Genomic DNA, 25,454 nt, shown 5'->3' on the forward strand with positions numbered 1-25,454 from the left:
GGATTCCGGGTTTCGGATTCTAGGTTCTGGGTGTTTCAATATCAAGGCTGTTTGCCACAGCGCATTCATATCACAACCATCAAAGGGACACAATCGGCTGTCTGTTGCCTGACGATCACCCGGGAGGATCACAAGGGAGGGGTTCAGCTCCTTGGAAACTTTTTCCTGCGAACGGCGACAGCGAACAGCGTGGCCGTCAGCCGAATCGAAGCCGGCTCAGGTACAGGCTGAGCGTAATAATACACGAGGTCAGGCGAGGGGGGTGTTCAAGGCAGAACCAACCAGTGCGCAGTTGCCCCGATCACCTGCATGGCATCGACCGGTCTAGGACCTCGTTCGGGTGGGGCACATGACATCATCCGCTCAGAACCGGGCAGCGAACGAGAGCGGGCCACCTGATAGGAGAAGTCACGGGGCCGTCGCCTGCCGGTGTCGGCCTCAGGCCAGTGCCCCGCGAGGCAGACATCAGGAGTCCATATACCTTTAGACTATCTCGGACAATTGAGCGGAAGTCCCTGGGAACGATCTCTTTTCCAATATGCATCACTCGCCCTCAGATCGAAGACTCCGTCCTCGGCTCATCTTTGTCCAGCCAATGGCCCCCAACTCAGCGCGTCTCGAGCCCCGTCGCGGACGATCAGATCTCCTCTGGTCGCGCCCGCCCGCCGCTAGCGCCCAGCCCCGAGGGGATCATTACTCCGAAGAGCCCAAGCTCCAGGTCCTCGTTCCAGCATAGTGCCAAACTGGCCCTAAACAGGCCCCAAACAGGCCCCAAACAGGGGCAGTCGATGGTTATTTTTGGGGTCACAACACGCACGAGCCATTCTGGCACATTCCACGCCAACATTCCTCACGGCACAACAACATGGGCTCCCTTTCCCGCGGACCGCACGCCAACCCCCATTAGGCTGAGCATCGACTTCCCTCTGTCGACTCCACGGGACACGGAGACCACCAGAGTGGCTATGCTGGTGATCTCGGCACGTCTTACTTTCTCTTCAGAATTATTTGACAGAGGCGGAGGAAAAGCAATCGATAATAATCATCTAATAGCAGCAATCTTGCAATGCATTATTGCTTGCAGGAGCCCCATTTTATGGAACTGAAGCTGCTAAATACAACGACGAGCAAAGCAAAAAGCAACGATCAAGATAAGGAATTGTCAATCATTCTTCCCGGTCCACTCATTTGGGGGGCCCCAAACAAGCCAAACAAAAAAAGCCTCAGTCAACAAGCCCACCCTTTCCCCTTCCGAAGACTCGATCATTCTCCATCTCACACAGCCAAAATCCCAGAATCTCAGAATTTAGCAACGCCAAATCTCCACTATGACGGAGGCGTCCACACCCACATTCGGCTGCCCGGGTGGGGGTCCAAACAGTGCAAACACTCTTTTTTCTTGGGGAGTTCGTGGACCGGGCCGATAAGATGAGAGCTGCTAATCAGGAAAATTAGATCATGGACAGGGGAGGGTTTGCAATGACGGGATATGGTCTGCCGATGGACCTCTCATGGGTCTGTTTGATACCACAGTTACCCAGTAGTCGCACAATCGGCAGATAAGTTCACCGTCCTATTACAACTATAGGAGAAAAAAAACAAACAAAAACCCAAAGCAAGCGCGGAGTTCAATCTCAAACTATTGCACTACCAGCGTCCCTTGATTGATGCCTTCCCTTCCAAGCACACTTTCAGTCACCTTAAGGGAGATTTTCCACAAACAGTCTCCGTAATTAATGAATGCATAGACATCAGATGAAGTCCTATTTGGGTTTAAGCACTTTATTCTCTTTGACCCCAACTAGCCGCTGAACAACGGGCATAGAGCCAGCATTAACAGCCAGGCACAAAAGCTGAGCTCCCTAATGTTCCTGGATCCTTGAATCTGCCACATCGTCACCCTAATCAAATACTTAGTCCCAGCTGTCATAGATGATATTTGGATCATGCCACCATCTGAGAAACGTGGAGGCTCTGTGACTGATCCTTAAACCAGCCCTTGAAGAGAAGTCGGACTATTCAACCTTTGACACACCCTCGGATAAGAGAATGTTGTTCACAACCATCATGACTGAAGTGCCGAAGCAGTTGTCGATCTTATAAATTGAAATGTTCAACCACGTACCGTAGCATAGCATCTGAGCCATACAAAGTGATAATAAGGGAATTGTGCAAAGTTCTGTCAAAGTGAAACCGGGTCAGCACCGCGCACCGGGTGACGATTTTGCTGGGTCAAGTTGTCGAATCAAATTGAGCCTGAGTGAAAAAAAAAATTATTATGCGGAAACTCTGAAATAGCTAGTAGCCCCGGTGAGAATATCATTTCCGCATGGATATCATCGGAAAGAAATTCGATGCAAGTATCTAAGAGAAATACCTCCAGGCTTTCAAATGTTGCTTAGGAATCATCTTTTTTTGCCCATGTGGATCTTTATCATCGGCAAACTATCCTTGAATAACACTCCTTCACTAACTGATATACAGGCCGAACTTAATGACACTGTGAATTAACTTTCATGACCCTTTGATGATCTATTAAGGCCTTACAGATCACCCACGAATGCACCTTTTAGGACGTGTCTAATGCTGCGGCGCATGCTCGCTCCAAGATACCGATAGGCCTGCGGGTGGCTGCTAGAAGCTTCACAGCTGCTACAGCCAGATATATAGTCTCGGAATATTTCAATGTGTAATGAGAAAGCAATATGATGTAAACTCCTGAAAGCTCTTCCGAAGAGGCGTTTCTAGAAAATTTCTCACTAGTCTAATCTTCGGGGATCTCTTTGACCGAATGAGCTCAACAATCATCTTTGTCTACAGGGCACCCCCTGCGCTCGATGCAAAAGGTTATCCTTAGCACAGCTGCTTTAACCTTGGGCCATAGGTAGTTCAATTTCCATCCAACGGTTCAGCCGAACAATGATGCTATCACACACAATATCAGAGACTATTTCGAAAATAGACATATGTTATAGCTGGTCGAGGATCCCTTCTGTAGGCAAGAAGAGATGATGGCGTTCAGCGTCTGAAAATCTTTTAAGGAATTCTTCAAGAAGTGAAGCATACTGTTTTTTGGAGTCTAGATCGCATCCATCCAGGTCGTCGATCAAGATGGAATCGAGGCGATCAATACCATCTCAAATCCTATGCGGAAAGATTTTTCCGCGTATTTTGCTTTCTTCTGGGTCAAAGGTTCTGCCGAATCGTTCTGTTTACACTACTTCATGAATGGCTTCTTCAGGCCAGGAGGTTGTTCAGGGAGCGACAGTATCAGGGTAGAGGGTATGTCCGTAGCCTTTTCTGTCTCATCATCGCGGCAGTAGCAAAACTACACGTAAGACTAGAGCAGTTTGTGGGCATTTCTTTGGCTCAAATAATTCACCAAGTACATCATGGCCATCTTTCTCTCGGAGCCTAGGTCCCTCGGGAGCACCAGTTTTCGAGAACCGGAAGCTCATTCTATTTCATGAAATACGAATTCGTAGGGTTTGTCTGCCCACTACTCTTGAATTTCGACATAATACTTATTCTGGAGTATAATCCAACCGTTGATCAACTATGACTCAATAAGAATGTAAGCACCTAGTGTGTAGGATCTTTCGATGGCTTACTCTCAGAACTTTAATGCATATGCATGCTTTATCTGGGGCCAACCAAAAGCACGGCCCGGACTGTATAGTGCCTGCGGGGCTAATTAGTCTGTTGCCAACCAAAGCATCAAGGTCCATGAACCAGTACTTAAATTGCTGAGAAACCCAGAGGGACAAAAGCTATACTGATAAAAAAGAAGAAAACGATGGATTCTGACGCGCCGCAGACTGCTAGAAGTGTGCAAATTGTATAAAATACAACAAATTAATGCCAAATGGAAAGGAAGATCCATGGGCAGAAGAATTATCATTTGACCTGCTAAAGGTTGTTAGAATTCCGAGATTGTTCTAAGATTGAAATAGATAGTTGAATCATACAAAAGAATTAGCTTAGATATTCATACTACTCTCAAGTCTATAGATGTATAGAACATGTCAGACGTTGGTCAGATAGCTTTGTGATAGATATCTTTGGTTTTGTGATAATTATGATATGGATTGCGCTTATAGATATCCTTTTATATACCTTTTCTTGCCTTCTTCACCTCTAGAAACGAGATGCCATTGCTCTCATGCCCACACACAACATCATTGCGTACCCCCAACTCTCTCAAAGCACACCGTACAAACCCCCTGCCCTTCCTGCCCCCCAAAACGAAACCGCGGGTATTCAACACGCCCCCAAACCGCAAATCGATCCTGGCTTTCCTCCTTACCACCTGTAAACCACCGTACGAGCTCCTCTTCCGTCCAATTGCAACTCGTCACAATCAAAAACCCACCCCGCCGCACCAGCCGCCGCGCAATATCCGGATACCGCTCGCACACCCGCGTCGTCTGCGCGTCATCCGCCAGCGAAATCGCATCAAACGTCCCCTTATCCAGCACAATATCAAATCCACCTGCCCCGTAAGGAAACCACGCCAGCGTCTCTTCCCCGGCCACCGGAACCACCGCCTCTCCAGTTTCTGACAGCACTGCCTGGGATCCGAGGATATCCCACTCTTCGAAGCGGATCGGCGCAGAGCTCTCCTGCTCCTCAATGCCTGGCTCTAGATCTCCGCCATCCTGTTCGCCCTCGCTTTCACTCTCGCTCTCATCATCCGTCCGATACGCCGCATGCCCTCTAGACGCCTGCAACTCGCGCGCCAGCTCTACGCTCTGCGCCGAGTAATCGACGCCGACCAGTGGGCCCGCAAAGCGGCCCTTTTTCCGCAGCAGTGCGAGCATGCTTCCGTTGCCGGTGCCCAGGTCGAGGACCGCGGGGGCGCGGCCGCGCGTGTTGCGGGGCGCCAACGGGAACGCGGCGCGGGTGAGGAAGCGCAGGACTTTCTGGGGCGCGTTGTGCTCGGCGAACCATGAAGTGCCGGGGTCGTCTTCGGCGTTGAGGTCAGAGTCGGAGTCAGGGTCGGAGTCGTGGGTTGGTGCGGGGGCTTGCGGCGTGGAGGGGGAGATATGGGCGCGCGTGCGGGCGTAGTAGGTTTCCCAACTGGAGAAGAAGGAGAAGGGGTGCGGGTTAGCTTTTTCTGGAATCAATTGGCTAGGTGGCCAGTGGAGTTCACTGTAGAAGTATGTATATTTGTTTGGGAGGAGGTTCGGGTGTGTAGTAGTTGCTTCAAGCTGGCTACCTCCACGAAGAGGAGGGGCAGGAGCAGAGGTGGGGTTGTTTCTTGGAGTGCGATGGTTCGAGGGTCACAGGGACGGACTCAATGGCACTTACTAGTCCTTTGAGCCCAGCTCGCTGGGCGAGAGGTAGGCTGGATGGGCGTCTTCGGCCATTTTGTGGGGTTGTGTCGGTGGGGGAAAGCAAGGCGGGACTTAGGAAAAATTGATCGAGGGGTTACAACTTACGGATGACGTTTTTCTCCCTCCTTATCGGCCACTATCAATCAGCAATCAGCCGCCGAGGGGCTCCCAGGTCGGGCCCAAAACATAGACAACGACCAACAAGAGGCATATCGAGTATATCTAGTGCCCGACCCAGGCTAATCGAACCAGACAACTGACTAGGCCAGAACCGATGCAACATTTATTCATCCTAAATGCTTTCGTTTACGGGACGGAGTAAAGGGAACTAGATCGGCGAGACAAGATTACAGGGCTATCGAAAATAAACTCGGAATTGTTCATTTCTATTTGAACTGCGCACATGGGGTATTGATCATTCCTTTTCTTCACTCCCATCCCAAGATCGAAACTGGTTAGCCTATTCTAGGCTCAGTCCGTCCCATGGGAAGCGAGTAAGGAAACAAAAACACAGAGAAGGCATAATGAAACGAGAAGAAAGAAAAAGAAAAGCGAAGGCCTTGCCAGATCGACAAGATGGTGTCAACAAGCGTAAGGGTAAAACGTGAGAGCGAAAGTTTGGTTTGAATGGTAGTCCATCAATGCGTTTTGGATTGCATCGAAGGCCCCAAAGTCCTCCATGAAGGGTTCAAAAGGAAAAGGGATGATAAGGCAGCTCCCATAAAATAATATTACAGTTAACGGGCTCGCAGAAGATAGACAAAAGCCCTGTGCGAATGGCCCGCGGCATGAAGCATCGCTTTGATACCAGTTGCGCCGAAAATGAATCAAAGGTCAAGGGAGGAAAAGGTAGCGATAGAGAGCCGGTGAAGGTAGATGGTGTGGTTCGTCGTCAACACCCATGCCGGGATTGTGGTTTCGGAGGCGAAGTAAGAGAGAAAAAAAATGCAAGTCAAAAGGCGATGAACGACAGCAAAGCCCGCTTTGGTCATGAATGTCATCAGCCCAGTCAAGCTAGAGGGGTATGTGACTGGCGGATAAAAATTGGAAAAAGTGTGTGGCCGGTAATGGAAGAAGAAAAATGTGGCCGGAAATGAAAAGGGACTCTCAGTTCAGAGTCAGTCAAAAAGAGACATGCAAAAATGTCGGGTCGTGGAATCGTTTCAGGTCCGAGCTTCGAGGAGAGTATGATCTCGAAGCTGGGACGGTAGAATTACAGGAACTCATCAATATTCCTCAAGATAAGACGCTCGCCTCCCGCTGGAGGTGAGCGAGGATCAGCTGTGTCCTTCGCGTATTGCACAGCACTGGGACCTTCGGAAACCGTCTGCTCAATCCCCCGGGCTTGAAGGGGAAGCGGTGGGGGTGATAGGAAGCCCGATGTCCTGGGGAGAAAAGCCCCGAACTAGGGTCGGGGATATCACGCACAAACACATTGGTTTGAACTAAGGGATCACAACTGCTCACGCTGCGTGGAAGCCTACGAGATCGACCAAACGCAGGTTCTATCGACTGAAACTTCTGTCGGAAGGGCAGTGGCCGCGGAGATAAGCTGCGTTTGGGCGACCGATTTCCATTATCGCTGGTCTTGGGGCGTTTTGGACTTGAAGATGGGATCGAGAGACCACCAATGGACGGCACCGGAGCTAAGCCACCCAAAGCCAATTGCTGCTGAGCCTGTTCACGTTCTGTTTGAGTGACTTGCGGCTCGGAGCTTCTACGGCCAGTCTGTACAAACCACTCACGAGGGGCAGGTCGCGAAGTGGATCCTTGCATCAACCGAGAGCGGAAATCGGTGAGCTGGTAGATGAGGCTCATATTCGGACTGACCCACTGGCTGCGTCCCTTGACGAGCTCATACATCGAGTTGAAATCCAGGTGACGATTCTTGTACAGACCATATGCAATAATCAACGAAGCCGACCGGCTCGCACCCAATTGGCAGTGAACAAGAACCTTCTTGCCCTCCGCGACCCGGTCATCAATGAGCTCACACAGAGGAAGAAGATCGTCGAGGATCTCCGAGTTGTGGTCCCAACCAACGTGGAGGTACTCGGGAGTAGTAGGTTTAGGGGTCGCGGTAGTTGGGGTTGCAGAACCGGAAGAGTCGGACGCCTGGTATTCAAATGCAGACTTGAAGGAGATGTCAGACATCGCAGTTTGGGGGTCGCTGTTGGAATATCGGTTTGAGGCCATCGACGCGTTACGCCAAGTGCTCATAACGGTGTCATTTCGGCCTTCATTGTCGATGTTGAAGGGGTTGCGAACTTCCTTGGCTACGTTGATCACCACGTCGAATTGCGCTGCCTCCTCCGCATTGGGCTCTAAGTACAGCCACACTCCAGAGTCATAGATGCGAATGGGTCCATTAGGATAGCCACGGTCGGATCCCCGAGTCGACTCTCGCGAATCCAAGTGGGAATCCTCTTCCTCCAGCCCGTGAAGCACCCGGCGGGTAAACGTGGTATTAATATCGGGGGTCATCGTGAGCGGGGAGTTGTCCGCGGAGGAAGTACCCGACGAGTGGGGTTGACCGTCGGTCGACATCAGCCGTGGAAGCTGCATGCCACCCCGCGGAGCAAAACCAGGAGATGTAATCGAGGCGAGCGAGGGAGACGACTCGGCATGACGAAGAGTGTGTCGCCCAAGAGGGGTTGGAGGTACCAGGTCAGAACCAAAGGACTTGTCAAAGCCGGGTGTCCGAATGGTGAGATTAGCAGGGCGCCGCCGACCAGTCTTCGGTATCTGAATGGGGGATGGCGGTGCAGACAGGTGATGTGATGATGTAGTCTCGAGGACCGATGCGGTTGCAATAGGGGGGCGCGACTGCGAGAGGGGCGGCATGCGCAACGATAGATTCTTCGGGTTACGCGATCGTCTATTGGGGGAGTCGGCCCGCGTCCTCGTTGGAGCGGGCAATAGTCGGGTGCTATCCGCCATGGCGGACAGCGCGGCAACTTCGACGGGCCGAATGGATGGCGTGAACTTCGGATAGGACATCGGCATTGCAGAGAGCGATTCGGGGGAGGAGCTGGGGGAGACGTTGCCCGTGGAGGGCGAATCGAAGGGCGAAACTGTGGTGGTAGGGGAAGATTCGCTGGACCCGGAGGTCATTGACGACACGCTTTCGCGATGAGGGGAAGGAGGAAGATGTGACGAAGTGTGAACTGGAATGTGCGCTGGAAGCTGGAACGGATGTATAGAGTGCTCGTCCTCTTTGTATTGGGCTGGCAGTCCACCATAAACGGACATAAATGATGGGAACGAGTCCTGGAAGGACGGTGGACTGGTTTGTACCGGCATGGTTTGGAAAGGTCGGATCAAGGCGTATGGACAGGCAGGCGTCCTTTCCACGTCTGAGGGATAGTGGGAAAAGAGGGATTCAAGGAAGTCAGGATCCCCTTAGACAACGAGGGGCATCCGGGTTGAAGAACCGAGTCTTTTGCTGCCTGCGCAAATCGGATGACTCTTTAAAAGGGTGTCACGTCAGTGTTGCGGTTTGAAAGATGTTTCGGGGATCTAGGGTGGCGAGCAGGCGCAGGCTGCAAGGGCTGAGACCAATGATCTGCGCCCTATGCACAGCACTTGAGGAATAGGAATCAAATATCCGATGGCACGAGTCACATCGCCCCGGGGAGAAGGGGGGATATTGAGAGCATGGAACGATGGCAGAGGAGTGGTTGCGATTGAGGCTCCGTGTTGGGGTCGGGGTCGGGTGTGGGCTCACATACCAGATCACAAGCCCGTGGATCCTTCTTAAGTTACCAACCTAAGGTCCCCTTCGCCACGATTTTGAAACCCAAATCGGAGGAGCCGACGCTATGGAAGAAGATTGAAAGTTGACGGTTTGAAGGAGTGACAAGAAGCCGAAAAATAAACGGTAACAAAGGCCGGGTAGGGGCAGTGTGAAATGGCTGGCGGGGGAGGGAGAGGAGGGTCCAGTGTTTACAGGTCGTTCCACCGGGGAAGGACTAAAGGAGAGTAGGCGAGCGAGGAAGAACGGCGAGCAACTCAGGGAGAGGAGGGAGAGGAAGAAAGGCGTGAAATGAAGAAAGAGGAGAGGTGAAGAGGCGAAGAGGTTCGAGTTGAGGGTGAGAAGGTTAGGAGGGCGAGAGGGTTGGCGGGTTAGCGGGTTAGAGGGCGTACTGGGGGCGCAAGAGTATGGACCCTTACTGTTTTTAGCGGACGCTGATACATGTTAGAGATCTCCTCCGATTTCAGGCCCACTGTAATTTGGCGTACGCAGGACTTGGTCCTTCCCAGACTGGGGCCCTCGGGGCCTCGGGCGGGGGCACTGGGGGAGGGCACCGAGTGGAGGCGGGCGGGCAGAAGGGCGCCAATGGGGCCTCCAGGAAGCCGGGTTTTTTTTTAAAAAAAAAAATTCCTTTCTGTTTTGCTTACAAGCCCGAATAATAACGAGAATTATCATCAGAGTCAGCAGCATCCAGGATGATTAGGAAATGGTTGGAATTATTGGAGCGGAGAAAGCCGAAGCGATGGAGTATAATAACAGGCCGTGTTATCCTTCCCATTTACTGGCATTCTCCCACACTATTGAGAAGGTTATTCTTGTTATTCTGTTCCACCTCGAAGTATGGCGACCAAGGCGCCGCAGGCCCTCTCTGTTCGTATTTCAGTACGAGGTGTCAACGACCTGTGCTCTACGCTAAGTAGATGAAATACTATTTTTACTTCTCTCTCTTGACTCTTATCGAGAAGGCCCTGCCCTACCCAGCTCCCCTGTGAGGTATCGCGAGTCCTCTATATATCTCTCTCCAGGAATCACATAGTTGCGTGGTGACATTACGACCCAGTCGACTATATTGAATGGAGATTTGCCCGTCTTTTTCCCCTCTGCCCATTCTGGATGCCCGGAGTGCCTAGAGAGCCTAAAGAGCCTAGGGAGCCCAGAGAGCCCGGACTGAATTCAACCCTGCAGCTCTAATTTTAGCCGCCGGGGGCGTCGTGGGTGCGTCGTCGGCGTCAAACGCACGCAAATCACAGGCTCGTCCCGTGCTCCCCCCCCCCTTCGCCCATTCACATCGGCCCATCTGCGCGCTCGACTCTGCTCTGAACTTGAATACAGAACCAATAATTAAGAAAAACAAGAACAAGAAAACAAAAAACAATAATGTCCAGAACCAAACCACCCCCGAAAAAAACCAAATGTGATTACAGAGCCCCCGGTGTCTGTTGTCTGTATGGTCGACTGGCCCCGGCTATGGCGTGCGAAATAGCCAGGATTTCTCGCAAAACAAGGCCGGGGGTCCACCCCGAGTCCCACCGACAGCTGAGCCTTGGGCTTTCGCGTTCGCACTGCGGTTTTGGCTCTTGAGGATGTTGCAGGGCCTGATTGGCACAGGAGCTGAACCCAAGGTGGGGATTCCGCTCCCCCTCTCCTCGATCCTGGACGGGGTCCTCCAGATGAAGGAATCAAACAGAAGAGGCTGGGATGACTCTTTGCCTACTTAGGCACTATTGTTCCGTGCGACCCTTTCTACTCCACTGTCCAACTCCTCGTTCGGATGCCTCCACGCAGTCGAGAAAATTCCATCGCCCCGCGATCTTAAATCCTGGTCTGCGAGGAGTCTCGGGCTTGATAGGATGAAGTATAAGGAGCGCAGAATACAGGCCTAGAACCCTAGAATAGACAGGGCGATACCGAGACCCCTCTATGTTGGAACGCAGAAATACAGATACAGGAAACGAGGGAGCAGCAAGTGGTTGTCGCCTCCTCTACAATGTACGTCCCCGGTAGGCCCAATGGAGAGACTGGAGGGAGGATGGAGGAAGGAAGTGGATGGTGTCCAAGTGCCAAGGGAGCCAGCCTGATTCGAGAATTCCAAATCCAGGCCAAGACGGCATGCGTGCACGGTTCCCTGTTCACGGCCTGGGAACCTGGGAACCGGTAGGGATGTTGACGGCACTGCGAAGCGTGCAATCATCATCAAATGCTGCTCAGGGGGAGAAGCTTAGGGCACACCGTGGCCTGGCTCCCCAAATAATACAAATCATCCTCCAACACGGCACACCGAACGGTGGGCGGGCTGGATCCATGGAAATGGCCTTGGGAAATGGTCCGCTGAACGGAATACCGATGACATTTGTTGTTTCTGACCCGCTTTTGTCGAATACGATTTCTCAAGTCAGCAATGCCTGCATCCCGCATATCTACATCGCAAACCGATATAGACCGCAAAGTAGTGATACATACATGGTTACAAGGTTACATAGTCAGCGAATTCCTATGGAGTAGACGAGCCATAAAATCCCCATTGCCAAATAAAGAGAGAGGAACAAAAAGGAGGGGGGGGGGAAGAACCAACATTCTGAAACCCCGGAGGCCGATGGATCTGAGGAGGCGATTCTGAAACACGCCAACCCGACACTAGGGCGCGCTAGTGGTCCCGGGCGGAGGGCGAGCACAGCCTATCGCCTGCGCCCACCACCGCCGATACTTGCTGCTTCTGGGCGATCGGCTCTCTGACTGACCCGTAAACACCTCCATCGATAGACTACGGATGTACATCTCAGGTCGCGCACCATCGGACGCACCGTGCGAAGCGTCCCATGAAGTCATCTCCCCTCTTTGCGAGATCGATCACGTTGCACACGGCAGTAATCCGATTCTCCTCGGTCTCGATACCTAGAACTTTCTACACCACCTATATCACCTAGATGGTCTGTTACATACTCCCAATGCTGTAGAAAGGACCGTACCGAATATTACCTATGTTTTCTACACAGATCTTCCCGTGTCTCCGTCCACTGGCAGAGCGGAGCCCCATTATTCGACTTTGTGGGATCGGCCGAGCCTTGGAATGATCGGCCTTCTTCCACGTGGATGAGCCTGAAACTAAAGGGGCTGAAGGGGTGCAAAGTGGAGGTCAAGAAGAACAGCTGGCAATGCTCCCATGGATACTAACAGCAGGCCCCAATTGACTATGATTCATCTGATACACATGTAATCCTGGCAGTGATCAAGAGTCACGTCAGTAGCCACCCTCTATTTCCAGAGCCCCATAGGAAACGTATTATGCCCCCTCCCAACAACCATCACGAGGAATTGGTCGATGCGACTGGTCATGAAGCACCGGACAGATCCGAGCCCCCAACACAATCGACGCCATCTTAGAACAGAGGGCGCCCTCGATGTTTCTGGAATCCCTCCCCCCCCACCCCTGAGTACCAACATCATAGAACTGGATGCTATTATTATCTCCTGCGGAATATAGCTAGCCGAGTACGAAGTATGGGGGGCTCCATGTGGTCAAATTGCTCCCCCAGTCGTCTTGTATGCGGATCAATTCTGGGCAACGCGTTCCGGATAGATTACGGTTCCTCGCCATGGATTCCTCGTGAACAACGTTTCACGACGGAACTCAGTGCTGCTAAAAATATAGCAAACTTACTCCCCTGAGCCTCCCCTGAACCAAGGGCCAAAGCGAGAGCCCAGATTGCCGTTTGTTTCATGTTTCGCCGGTGTTTCGGGAGAGCGGTTCGCCACTGTGCCTGTTTGGAATTACCATCGCCTACTGACACACTGGTCCCAGATTGATTCGTGTCCCGTTGGATTCTAATTTTCCAGCCCATGGATGTAAGTAGGGAGAGGGAGAGAGGGAGAAAAAATAAATAGAAACAAACAAAATAAACCCAAAACAAATTATTCTATCCTGGGTTACCGTTCACAGGCCAACCACAACTGCGACAACCCCCTGTATACCGTTTGCACTTGGTTAAGAGACAAGAGTAGGGGTAAGCTAATAGATTGTTCTGGTGTCACATTCATTCTCATTTCTTCATGCATTGTATCGCGGCTCGGATATCAACTGAAAAAAAAACACGAACCTCAGTCCAGCTCTGGTGCTCATTACTTTGGTGGCAACTATTGTATATAGTTGACTGCTGCGGGGCTGGTGCGAGCTGCATTATTGATTGCAGTCTGGACTGCGGCATACAGGAGGATTCACTGCGTCCCCTTCCATTCCTACCATTGGATGTGAAGCCGTCCTTTAGGCTATTTACTTTGGTGCGTCAGCTACAATAATTGCTCGCGACTAAAGTCGCCATGGCTTGAAAAGCATCACAAGTCTCTAAAAAAAAAGAAAGAAGTGAAAGAAGTGAAAGAAAAAGAAGAAGAAGAAGAAGAAGAAGAAGAAGAAGAAGCAATGCACACCATTGACGGGATCATATCGTCATTGCCACTCTGATTTTTTTTTTTGTTTGTTACTTGCCTATGTCAGCTAAGTGACTACCACTAAGACTCTCTGGAGGACTCTCACCCATTGACCGACGCTGTGAAGACTATCGCTCGATTGAGTCTGCCCAGCAGTGGGCTGGAAGATCCCGCAGCATCGTTTGCGTCCCGAGCTTTCTCCGGTAGACATCCACGGAATGCCTGAGTCCACTGTGGTTCTAGTCTTGTGTTTTCTGTACTATGTATCGGGATGTCGGAATACCCGGGAACCCACTTCTCTGAATCCCCTTCGCTGAAGAGTTGGTTTGCCAGTGTTCCTGGATGGTGGGCTAATTCCACTGAGATGATGAAGTTGACAAAATCCACTGCTGCTGGGAAAGAGAGAGCTCCTCCGAGTCCGATCATCAGTCGAATTATCTGTTCCTATGGTTTTGCCCCCAATGCGACGTGATCTATGACCCTGCACGTATATACTATACGGCCTTCCATCTGATCATCTTATACTCTTCTTTCGACTGGGAGATTGCCATAAGCCACGTGGAAAACCTATCCACCAGGCCGACTAAGCAATACTAGCAGGCCTTCTATCCACAGTGATCCCGACTTCTCGGCCAGTCAATGGAGCAGATTCGGATTTTGTCCCGTCAGGCACGGAGTTCACAGTGTGTTCGGTTGACGGGGCTTCTCGGCTCCCAATCCACGGCTCGCGCTCTACTCAAACCATGGTTCGCTCGCTTTATTTTGTTCCGAGAGAGAGAAAAAAAAATACATTAGAGAGGAATTGAAATACTGTACATCCATCAACAGCCTCACTTTTGTTGAGTTTGAGAGTAGAAAATTTTTTTTTCTCTTCTCCCACCTACTTCTGACGGCTATTGTCAGGCTGACCGTAATGACGATGGGTGATCACAGCCGTCGAGCATGATAATATGAGATATAGTTCGTTGTGATAGTGACATCGGCATCTCTGGGGCCGCATTGCTAGCTCAATGTCCTCATTGGAGGATCAGTGTTGTTCTTTGTCCTGTCGCCTTTTGCTTTTTCTCGCTCTTTAAACCGGCGAGGCTCCAGCATGATCGGGGTGTAGATGAGGATGGGGATCGAGTGGAGAGTGTCTTCTGTCTGTATACCTCCGTAGCGTCTCCACGCAGGGACCAACGCCAATCCACTCAATTTCCCAGCCACGGGAATATTGGAATAGGGTCAGGGCCGAAGAAATCTCTGCGTCCCCGAATAAAAGCGGACAGGTCAGAACCGTTGATCTCGTGTTGGGCATCTCGTGCCAACCTTGGATTCCTTGCAGCTGCAATGCTTTCGGGTGATCCACGATGCATCGTCCCCAGTAGCTTCCCCGGAAATCGCAGCAAGAACCAGCGGTGACCCGTGATTTGGACTGGGAACCGCAGCCCAACTCTCAACCTCCCTGCATCTGCCGCGTTTTTCTGTCTCGGCGGCTCTTTGCTGCGTCCATTCCCATCAACCCGTCAGCGCTCGTCAACTCGCGGGCACTGGACGCCGCTGTCCCAGCGTCGCCAATATGACGGCCAACCCTTTGCGGCCGGTCCCCCAGCCGTCGCTTCATCACAGCCGGGCCAGCTTCGAGCCCTGGACCGGCCCCACCGCGACCACTCGTGAAACGCCTACTCCTGACACTTTGACCCCCCAGCACTCCTTATTGCACCGGTCCCGACGATCCGTCCCAAGCTTTCACCTCCCCAGCCTCCAGCATCTCGAGCCGTCGTCAAACCGAAATTCAGCACCCGTCGGCGCATTCCCGCCCACCCTTCTTCCAAGTCCCGATGCCGAGGAGCGGCCCCAAGATCATCTCCTCTCTACGCGCCCTGATGTGAAGAGCACCATGCCATCGAGCGTGGCTTATTCCGAAACGAGAACTCTGGCGAGCGAGCATGGCCGCGCGTGGAACAGTGCCCATCGCCTGGGGCCCGACACCAGGAGCCTAGTCGACGAGGGTCGCCCCAAAAACGAAGATATATTCTTGAACATCGCCCGGACGGACTCTAGCCGTCGCGACTCGCTGGGCCGCTCCGAATTCAGACGGGTGAGATCCTCCTTCGAGACGATGGTTGCGATAACCTCTCACGGGGACCATGGCACCATCGCAAAACCCATAAACCCTCCCCTCCCTTTCCGTCCTGACATTTGGAGCCACGTACGATTGCTGACGGATGAGGGGATAAACAGTCACGTCTCGGATATTCCAGTCAAAGTCTACGGTCGCCAACGACCCCTCGAGCCGATCCCGAACAAACCCCCTCCCCGGATCAACGCCTCAGCAATGTGGAGAGCCCCTTGCTTTCGCAGAATGGTTCTCCGACGATTCCATCGGGCTCGGTCACCCATTCTCCAACGGCCTCGGCGCACCCCCTTGACGACCCAGGCCGTTTCCGCTACTCCAGCTTGACCACCGGCTCGCGATCAGTGATAGGCGCCCCCCGAAGCCGACTCAGTCGCACCAGTCCCGAAACCTCCCCCCGTTCGCCCGCTGTAAACAGCGAGCGGAGATCATCTATCCACGAACCACGACTTCGTCATTCTACCCTATCTACAATTCGCAGTCGTCAACCGTCCAGCTCCGAGGCGACAGAACGCATTCGCGGCGAGACGGAAAAGGCACGCGATGGAACCGAGTCAACTCTCTCAACTACAGCGCCCTCGACGGTCTGGGACGAACTCGACGACCTCAAGTCCCGAATCCGCAAGCTCGAACTCACCGGCAAACTGCCGCCATCCTCTCAGGAGGCGATCTCAAGCATGGGCAGCGAAAGACCCCGAACGGCAGCCACAACGATGACTGGGCTATCTACTTCCCCGAGGCATCATCGCAAGGCCAGCAACCCCTCGGCCGATGCTGAGAATGCGGGTCAAAATCCAGTTCATCCATTGCTCCAATCTGCACTGGCAAAGGCAAAATCAGTCTTGAGCAGTGACGTGTACACGGCGCTAGAAGTGACGATCACGGATTCTCTGACGCTCTCTACCATGTTGGGCGTCAACACAGTGCCATCGAGTAATGTTTCTGTTATGAATGGCGGGTATAGCTCCCCGGAGCGACATGCGCGACGCAAAGCGGACAGCGTGTGTCGAAGCCTGACGGAACTTTGTTTGGCTTTGACGGACGAACAACTGAAGAGAACCCGATCCGCTTCTGCAAGTCATGTCTCGGGCACGCAGTCTCAGCGAATGAATGGCACCCAGGGTGACGCATTGAGACCCCTCTCTTCCTATCAGCGCAGTGCCAGCCACGAACCAGAAGATGTTGATCGATACCCAACTACTAGCAGCCGCATGCCTAGTCGTCTAGAAGCCCGCAGGGCGTCCTTGATCAACCCTAGCTCGGCCGTGGCTACAGAGACCCAACCACCCCAATCCCCCAGCGTGGCACCCTCGATAAGCCGACTTCACCGCATATCGACCTCTTTGCGCAGCCGCAGAATACCAACAGAGGAGGAAGCTGCAGAGGCAGCGACCCCGCCCAGCCGGTCCCTTTCACGGGCTATGACTGAGATTGGCACACCAAGTCCGGCCCAGAGCATCTCTCCCCGGCAGCGATTTTCTGTCGGCCATACACCTTCGCGGTCCATTTCAAGCGCTCAGCAACCGCAAGACCAAAACATCGGCATCTCGCTCCGTTCCTCGCAATACCAGGAACCGCCTACCACATCTCAAGCACAACCTGCCCAACCTCGAACACCAACCACTTCCTACTCTCAGACAGGACTTCCATTCCGGCGCAGCTATATGACCCCCGCAGTGTATTCCCCTGCCACATCTCGCTCCAATATCCAGGCTGGATCCCGACGATATGGTCTTTCGCCTGGTTTCTCAAATGCCACGCCAGGCTCCGGAGCAGAGGAGAGCCCTCGGTCTCAGCTCGAGACCTCGCAGACTCGAATCAGTGTACCATCCGGGAAAACAGCCGCCAGCTATACTCCTATCCAGCAAACCCGATTGCGGACAAACAGTCTCGGTGCACGAAGATTTGGCCTCAGACGCCGCTCTGCGGCTGCACCGGACGAGACCATGAACTTAGACGATAGTATCGACTAATAGTCATGGCATGTCACATCACATCACGTCACAACCACATTCTGCATCCTGTTGTTGATCTGCCAATATGCATGCCTACCGACTCTTGAAACGGTTACGCCTTTTGATATCTCTATTTTTTACGCAGCGACCTCGCATCTGATCACGTTTCCCGCAGATTTCAGCTTCCACTCGGCGTTCTCTTCTCTACCTTTAGACGCTTGCTTCTTGCTTGTGTATGCATACATACGGACCGAGTCTGGGAGTCTCTTTTGTCACATTGCCCAGCCCGCTTCTCTCAATACATGCCAGCCGTTATACCTGAACTTTTCCTCATCTCTGATGCATCGTGACGAATTTCCTCTTGTTTGATCTGAGAGATCCCGCGCCCTATCCATTCCTATGTTATGAGACAGCTGTTGCCCCCAGCAAACATGACCGCCTTGATTGAATCTTTTTTTATTCTTTTTTGTCTTCTTCTCTTCTCTGTCATTTCCTTATCCGATTCATCTTCTTGCGAGCGGGACCTCCTTGACACCGGGACTAAGACTAGGGCTTTTTGGCACCCAGCTTTCCAATCACAAATTCATGTACAAAAAAAGGCCATATTCATCTCATGACCGGCGTCCGTGTCTCATGTCTCATTTTACTTCTCTGTACATCTCGTCGCTCCGACTTGGTTTTCATCATACGTCGCCCGGGTCGCATGAAGTTCCTTCTTTTCATGCTGTCTGGTGGTTCTCCTTTATTCTCTCAACATCACAGCCTGGCGTGAAAAAATAAAAAGGAAGGAAAAAAAAAGAGTGAGAAGGACCAGGCCTCTATGGCACGCTTTTATCTACGAATGAAACGAGCTTTTCCAAGTACTATCTACCTTATGCATTGCATTTCCCACGCGTAGTAGACACTTTTTGAATTCGTTAGGCCCACTGGTCATTTCTTGAAAAGTACCCTTGCACCGATGGCTGTAGAGGGATGAGGTCGAGTGTAGATGGATTCTGCCAGTCCTAAGCGATTCTTCTCACCTTTTTGCCCTTCCTTTTCTATCGACATCTCTAGGTAAAATTTTACACATTTGTCATTCCTAGCAATATGCAACGGAGTATTATCAGCGAATGGCCATCGCATTTTGAGCCACATTCTGTGGGTAATTTTGGCTTCATGTTCAGCATCAATGATCCCATCTTGGAATAGCTTCGGTTAGGTATTTGTCATATGATATTGCAACATGAGGCTATTCCCAACTCAAGGCCTCAGGTTTCAGTTCGACACCTTATCGGTCAGGTTTCGTAATGACAGCCCTAGTTCTCCCTAACATAGATGCATGACCTACAAGGCCCTGAGGGTTCGGTGCCCTTCCATTAGGGATTCATGAACCCCTCTTCCCTGTAGCCTTTGCTTACCTCTGTTATATGTGGGCCACGTCAGACCGCATGTTGTAATGTGGTCTATCGCCTTTGCTTTGGTCATGTGGGAATGTGTTGAAGCCTGTACATAAATTGAGGATTATAGAGAGATCCATAATAGCAAGAAACAGTGTTTTGCCTTCCTTAATTGACGTTTATCTTCCTACCTAGTCGACAGGCTTTCTACCCTGTATAAATAGTTATTCTCTAACAGTATTCAGTCATAGCGAAGACCAAATCCCTCTGTTGATCAGCGGCAAGCTGTACCACCAAGATAATTAAAATGCAGGGGTGTACAACGATGAACAGTATTGTATTGTTTCTGCCACCCAGACATGGAAGAGGTTTGGGGACAAGTCAACGTGCAATCCATCCAGCGAATTGTCGAGGAGTGATGCTTGAGAAGCCTTGTGCTTTGATTTTCAGTCAAGCGTGAAGAAAAAAGTGTAAATCATCGCCGATGATTGTGGTTGAATTCTCACCTGTCATTATATATCGATATATTCTGAAACAGAAACTGCCGTCGTAAAATTGGACACGAACAATGGGATTTGGGGACTGATCCTAGTTGTCATCGAATGATTGCAGGACTCCATTCTGCGAAAAGAACTAACTACGCTTGATCGTTTTATGGATTGATGAAGTTAGTTCCAGTGGTATAGAGACATTTGCTATAATGTAATATGGGATGTGTCTATCTATATATCTATGATGTTGACCAAAAAATGGGGGGAAAAAAGAAACTCCGATAGGGGGAATCGAACCCCCGGCTGCCGTGTGAGAGACGGCGATGTTAGCCACTACACCATATCGGATTTTTGGTTGAAGAATGAACCATTTAGTGCAATATTATCCTAAAAATGTGTGTGTGTGCGGTGGGTCCTACACGACCCGCATGTGCGTGCGTGTATTTGTGCCTCTGCGCCCCCATTCCATAAGATACCACTACCTGAGGATGCTTGCTTCCAGATCTTCCTCAATCCGACAAAAAAGGGTCTGTTGAGACCAAGGAGGCAAAAGCCTCTTGCGAAAGCTCGCCTAGACTAACAACGAGAGGTAGAGTAGGAGTCAAAGGCGTTTGCTATTAGTTTTTGAAGGGTGCTTAGTATTCTCCGAAAACCTCAACGAAGCGAGATGAAATAACCTACATCTCCATCACCACATCAACCACCACCCCTTATTTTTTCCCTTCTTCTACCACTACACAATGATAAAACTCTAGCAGAAACTCTAGAAATCCCTAGAAGAAAGGTGAGCTCATCTCTGAGCAACGCCTAGCGATATTATACATCAGTCGTGGTCTATCTAGGACCCAAATCGCCAGAGATTTCACATACGACCCGAAGACTATTTACAACACAATTAAAAGTTATACCAAATAACATATTTAATCAGTGACTAGAAGTAGGCCTAAGCTACTTAGTGATATAGATATAGGCTCGGAACTTTATGGTAGTCGATGGAGGAAGGAATTCCCCATGGCCACTACTATGTATCTCTGTTCCTCGACGTTACTTAGAATCTGCAACACCCCAGTACCAGTACCAGCAACACCATGGCCGCCACATTTACCACCGTGGTCGTTGCGACTGCCACCACCATTGCCGCTGTGACCTCCCCCTCTTCTCCGTTGCCCACCTCCCACAATGAAACCGGGAGATGGGATGCCGTAATCGCCATTGTGGTTGTGATTGGTGTGTTATGGCTCGCTGCCATTGCGGTAGGCTGCATCTGGGGCGGTCGGCTTCTCGTGTAATGTTGCCTTCTAGATCCATTTCTTACCTTAGAATATCCTTTGGATGTCTTCTTGAAGCATTTGGCTGATTGTACTTGTAATGTAGCGTCGTTGTGGCCCTTAAGGCGGCTGTGCACCTCCACGTTGCTCTTACATTTGTCTGGTTGATAAAGAAGCTCGGGATGAGCTCTTATAAGATTACTCCTTGAGAGATCCGCTGGGTGATGGCTTTTGAGACCACGTTTCTAACTGGTTTCAATAGTGAATTCTAGTAAGAAGGACAAGGAGGACAAGGACAAGGACAAGGATAAGGAATATGAGAGCTTCCCGGTCATTACTGAGGCTGAGGACCTCCCTTTCCTCTCCAATGGGTCCCTCCTGCCCGCAGAATCCCAGGCTATCGAAATGAAGTTTGTTCGGTACCTCCCCTCTGCTCGAGGATGGTCACTGCCGGATCCTCATCGATCTGAAGACCACGGCTCAGTCGATACTAAGGAGGCGAAAAGCCTCCTGAAAAAGGTCCTCGGCGTTACCATCGATGCCACTTTTAGTGCCTAGACTAACGGCGAGAGGTCGACTGGGACCGAAGGCGTTCGGCTGTAGTTTTTCAAGGGTATTGGCTATTCTCCCCGAGAACCTCAGCGAAGCGGGATGAAATGAAAAACCAAAATGAGCACACACATAGGGCGGGGATGGGGCGGAGAGGGTATGGGAAGGCAGTGCTCCGGTCTTGTTTTTGCCTGTAGTTTCTATTCTCTCCGAGCAGGTATCGGCAGAAGGGAAATGAAAAACTGAGCAGTCATGTATAGATAAAAGGGTCGAGGTGCGAGGCTGTTTCTTCTGTCTTTTGAGTCGGTGTCGGTGCTAATTTCGGTTTTGTTTTTTGTATCATATTCTTAGTTTCTTTCTTTGAATAAAGCCTCCCTCCCCTTGAAATATCCATCGACTGATATAACTCGAATCTAGGCTGTAGAAAGAATTCATAGTAGTATTCAATTCTAACGAGCCTGAGGTTAACCGAGATACGTAGCATGTCCGATTCAAAATTAAAAATTGGCCACACCCAAAAAGGTCTCAGCTCACCTGAATTTCACCTTGACACAGGGTGATGAGGGAAAAGAAATCGATGTGGGTACTATGGCAATAGGGCGAGGTGAGACCACCACCATTCAGAAACTATAGATCCACGCCCTCGCTGAGCAGTTGGTCTCTCACCACACCTCAGCATTTGATGTCAAAGAATACGCTTTGGTCCAATTGACCGAAGCCGTAGAGCGTTATCTCGGCTTCTGGTTAGATGTGAAGCTTAAATTCAAACACCATCGCGAAAAGCTGCTCACCAAGGCTACGACTAGTCTACAGGCGCTTCAATCCCTTTCTTGATCTACTTAAGGTACTTCCTTAGTCAAAGTGGATAAGCTTTGTCGAGTCTTATCCATACAACAAACAAGGTCAACTGACGAAAGAGGCTAAGGAAAAGTTACCTCGTTCTGCTTCGAAAAGCTACCTTGGCTATAAGAACTAGGCGTTCTTTTACTAACGACGTCTTCGGTCTAACTCTATAGACCCGAGCCCGTGTAAGGCCTCAAGGATTCGGCAATAGTACGGTTGCGAGATATAGATCGTCGGAGTAAGCTCGAAGGATTGAGCTGGGTACGAACGAGACGAACCATTATACGTTAACTATTTTAGTAGTACGTGACAGTAACCTAATTGATTCTAATAGAAGGAGACTAGTTATCACCACGCGTTGCTAGTAGAAGATTTGCTATTACCCTAATATACGAAGGCCGAGGGGAAGCACCACGTGTACTAGCGATCATATGTAGTTATGTATCTATTAGCAAAGCGAATCTTCTTATATTAGCTTGGGGCGTAGTGAGCGAGTCTCCTAACGAAAACCTTGCCTATCTAGCCTTCGCTGCAGCGTAGAATATATAATATTATAACGCGTAGCAATCGTACATATCGAAATAGAGCTCCTTTTGAATATCTCGTATAGCAAGTAGGGTGTGGGTGGGCGGAGACACTGCTAGTAAGTTTAAAGTAGAAAATTCCCGAAGTAGCCAACCCGCTTACAAACTTAGCCTAGTAACTACGTCTTTTAGTTAGTTAGTTAAGTAGTGATTCGACCTTTCAATAACCGATTACCTAAACAAAGTATTTCCATTCCTTTTATCACTCCTACCCCCGATCATCTCTCTCCTCCCTCACTCCTCTTCAATGCTCCGCGCTCACTTCTTATTTCCTGAAGCTTTAAGAGACTACTTTATCTTATCACTATTTTCAGAATGCCTCCCTCTCCAGCACGAGCCTTGTTTCATGATGGAGCACTTCTCGCCTGTGTTTTGGGTATTTTCGTTAGTGCAAAAGCTCGGACTGTGTCTGAAGAGTGTTTTCAAAGACTAGATATCCTCGAAGATGATATAGCCTAGTTAAAACTCTCTCAAGATTGGAAATATACGCCGAAGTCGCAAGAGAAATCTAATTTCTCTCCTCATCTGTCTTAAAGAGATGTTGATACTAGCTTGACCGGCCTTTTGGGATCAATATTTTTAATTGCTTTTACTATCTTCCGTCATTCCCAAGGGGCGAACTTCGTGCCAGGAATAGCTTTATTGCTTGTTTGATTTATGCAGTTTTGAATTTGGACTTCCGCGTTATAAGAGAAACACGGAAGAAATAGTATGCAATTTTTCCCCCTTAATCCTAAACAATCGGAATTGCTTGTATCCAATTCTTAAGCATACCACGGCTGGCCAGCGCTCTAAACTTGCTAATAGCCTATGATGTTAGTCGCCATCTTTCATTTTGCTTGGTTCTAAGCCTCCCTTCGCTATGGAAAGCTCTCGAATTTCCACGAATCTTGCGTATGAGGAATCCAATACTATGCGTGAATAGTCCATTCGTCTTGCGGAATCAACTTCTTCAACTCGAAAATCGCCGATGGGCCTACTGCGCCAAGTGCTTGAAACTCCATCCTCGGAAAGAATTTACGAAGCACTCACTGAGCCAGCCATCTCTAGAGAGATCCTGTACAGACTACACTGGGATAGCTGATCTATGTCCCTGTATTTCTTTGACTATTCGAGGCCGAAACAAGATTGTCAAGATCCTCAAATCACCCGCGAAGCCAGCAAAAACCAAATATGGCCCCTTCGAGTATATCTCTACTGATAATCGACTACCTACCCTCGGGCATGGCTGTTGGTTCAGCACTAGTTACGGATACGATATACAAGTTTCGCTTGTTTTATTTATCAAGGAGCCTAACCAGTTATGTATGTTAGCTCAGCATATTATAAGCTTCTCTTCCTCCGAGGCCTATCAGACAGCCGAGCCTACCTTTGCCTGTCCTCATCAGGATCTCATATCTCTCGTTCCTGAGAAACAAGTCGCAAATGACCTTGACATATATCCGAATTTGATTTATTCAAATCGTTTTCGTGAACTTTTACCTTATGCTTCCAGGGAGCCGGTCCCAGATGCCTGTCCTATATGCCTGACTGAGATCTCAAAATCCGCTTTAATCGAAGATATGAAACAAGCTGTTTTTTGGGTAATTCGAAATCTAGGAAGCTGTGGATGCCCTGCAGATCGCTCACGGCTTGACCAGTGTCGTTTCACTGGGATTCACTTTTCGCGCAACGAAAGAATATGGTGAGCTCAATAAAGGATCTATGAAGAAAGAGGGACCCTTACTAAAATATCCATCAAGGTATCATTCGTGAAAATTGCGTGAGAAGATGCAAGGTCTTCACGGTCAGTGGCAAGAAGAATACTGTCTAGAACAAAAGAAGAATTACGCCAAAATCAACGCAAAGCCTCACAAACTGCAGATGAGGGGATTTAAATGGTGAACTGGGGTCAGAAATGCTCGCTGTCTGCAACCCAGGAACGTCTCAAGTGGTCGCAGAAGGAAAAAGGAGAATACCTAGGGATATTAGTAGAAGAGAAAGGGGTTTGAGTTGCTAGAGATACCAGGATAGCTTTATAGATCGAATTTTTCTATCACATCTCTAGTCTCCCGCCCGAGGCCACTTCCTAGTACCATCCAGGAGCTCTATCTTGCCGCGTCGTGTGATTAAACGGAAAAGAAGGAAGACGCAATAATATAGACGCCTAGAATAGTTTATTTACCTTCTTAAAAGAAAGACCGACTAAATGATTGTTTGATGAAACAATAAGACTTCATTTTAATCCCAGACCGAACAGATGCCAGCTCCAATATTTGGTATCCAGAATAGCGAATGAGAACACTATGCACATGACTTGATAATTATCACACCGATATCCGAAGCCCTCACGCCCATTAAGATTCTCAAGACATGGCCGTAAACTTCACCGTGCTCGTGCTGATTGGACGCTTTGAAACTTGGCTCTGCCTCGTTTCGCGGCCCGGATGGCAGAGAAAATGTGGATTTGTATAAACTGATGCTTCCCCTAATACCGTGGGCCTTCCGAGAAAGCATGTCACGCCACGGTCCCTCTTTCGTAGTGATCTGTCATAGCCGCATCTAGGACTGTGAGGAGAGAGGTGCTCGGGACACGGGAATAGAAGAGTGAATGCGTTCTGGTTGCGAGAATCAGTCGGATTACCTTATAGAATCCATCACGAAGGGCAGGTGCATCTATTGTGGAGGAAGGCACGGCGAGAATAAAGAGCGTGTGAGACCCAACAGGCACAGAAACTTTGACTCAATTAGATAACGGATGTCCCAGCTAATATTGAA

General features: G+C 50.1%; 5 protein-coding genes across 5 annotated transcripts; 3 read left to right on the forward strand and 2 right to left on the reverse strand.

Moving 5' to 3' along the window:
• Positions 1-4,178: 4,178 nt before the first annotated feature.
• N7462_002525 (putative S-adenosylmethionine-dependent methyltransferase) lies at positions 4,179-5,369 on the reverse strand (the record flags this gene model as incomplete). The annotated part of the gene is made up of 2 exons (XM_057074251.1): positions 4,179-5,130; positions 5,311-5,369. 2 exons carry the CDS (start codon positions 5,367-5,369, stop codon positions 4,179-4,181), a joined length of 1,011 nt encoding a protein of 336 aa, XP_056937892.1.
• Positions 5,370-6,572: 1,203 nt separating this feature from the next.
• dspD (putative protein-tyrosine phosphatase) lies at positions 6,573-8,639 on the reverse strand (the record flags this gene model as incomplete). The annotated part of the gene is made up of 1 exon (XM_057074252.1): positions 6,573-8,639. The coding sequence occupies one exon, from the start codon at positions 8,637-8,639 to the stop codon at positions 6,573-6,575; it is 2,067 nt and encodes a 688-aa protein (XP_056937893.1).
• A 6,431-nt stretch (positions 8,640-15,070) lies between these two features.
• N7462_002527 (putative LPXTG-motif cell wall anchor domain protein) lies at positions 15,071-17,601 on the forward strand (the record flags this gene model as incomplete). The annotated part of the gene is made up of 2 exons (XM_057074253.1): positions 15,071-15,592; positions 15,736-17,601. 2 exons carry the CDS (start codon positions 15,071-15,073, stop codon positions 17,599-17,601), a joined length of 2,388 nt encoding a protein of 795 aa, XP_056937894.1.
• A 2,940-nt stretch (positions 17,602-20,541) lies between these two features.
• N7462_002528 (uncharacterized protein) lies at positions 20,542-21,279 on the forward strand (the record flags this gene model as incomplete). The annotated part of the gene is made up of 2 exons (XM_057074254.1): positions 20,542-20,680; positions 20,984-21,279. The coding sequence occupies 2 exons, from the start codon at positions 20,542-20,544 to the stop codon at positions 21,277-21,279; spliced, it is 435 nt and encodes a 144-aa protein (XP_056937895.1).
• Positions 21,280-24,013: 2,734 nt separating this feature from the next.
• N7462_002529 (uncharacterized protein) lies at positions 24,014-24,510 on the forward strand (the record flags this gene model as incomplete). The annotated part of the gene is made up of 2 exons (XM_057074255.1): positions 24,014-24,381; positions 24,489-24,510. Coding segments are annotated over 2 exons (390 nt in total), but the record flags the coding sequence as incomplete, so codon positions are not given.
• Between the last annotated feature and the right edge of the window lie 944 nt (positions 24,511-25,454).

The sequence above is a fragment of the Penicillium macrosclerotiorum genome, assembly GCF_028827735.1.
Source record: "Penicillium macrosclerotiorum strain IBT 26536 chromosome Unknown utg000002l_segment0_segment0, whole genome shotgun sequence".
Taxonomy (NCBI): Eukaryota; Fungi; Ascomycota; class Eurotiomycetes; order Eurotiales; family Aspergillaceae; genus Penicillium; species Penicillium macrosclerotiorum.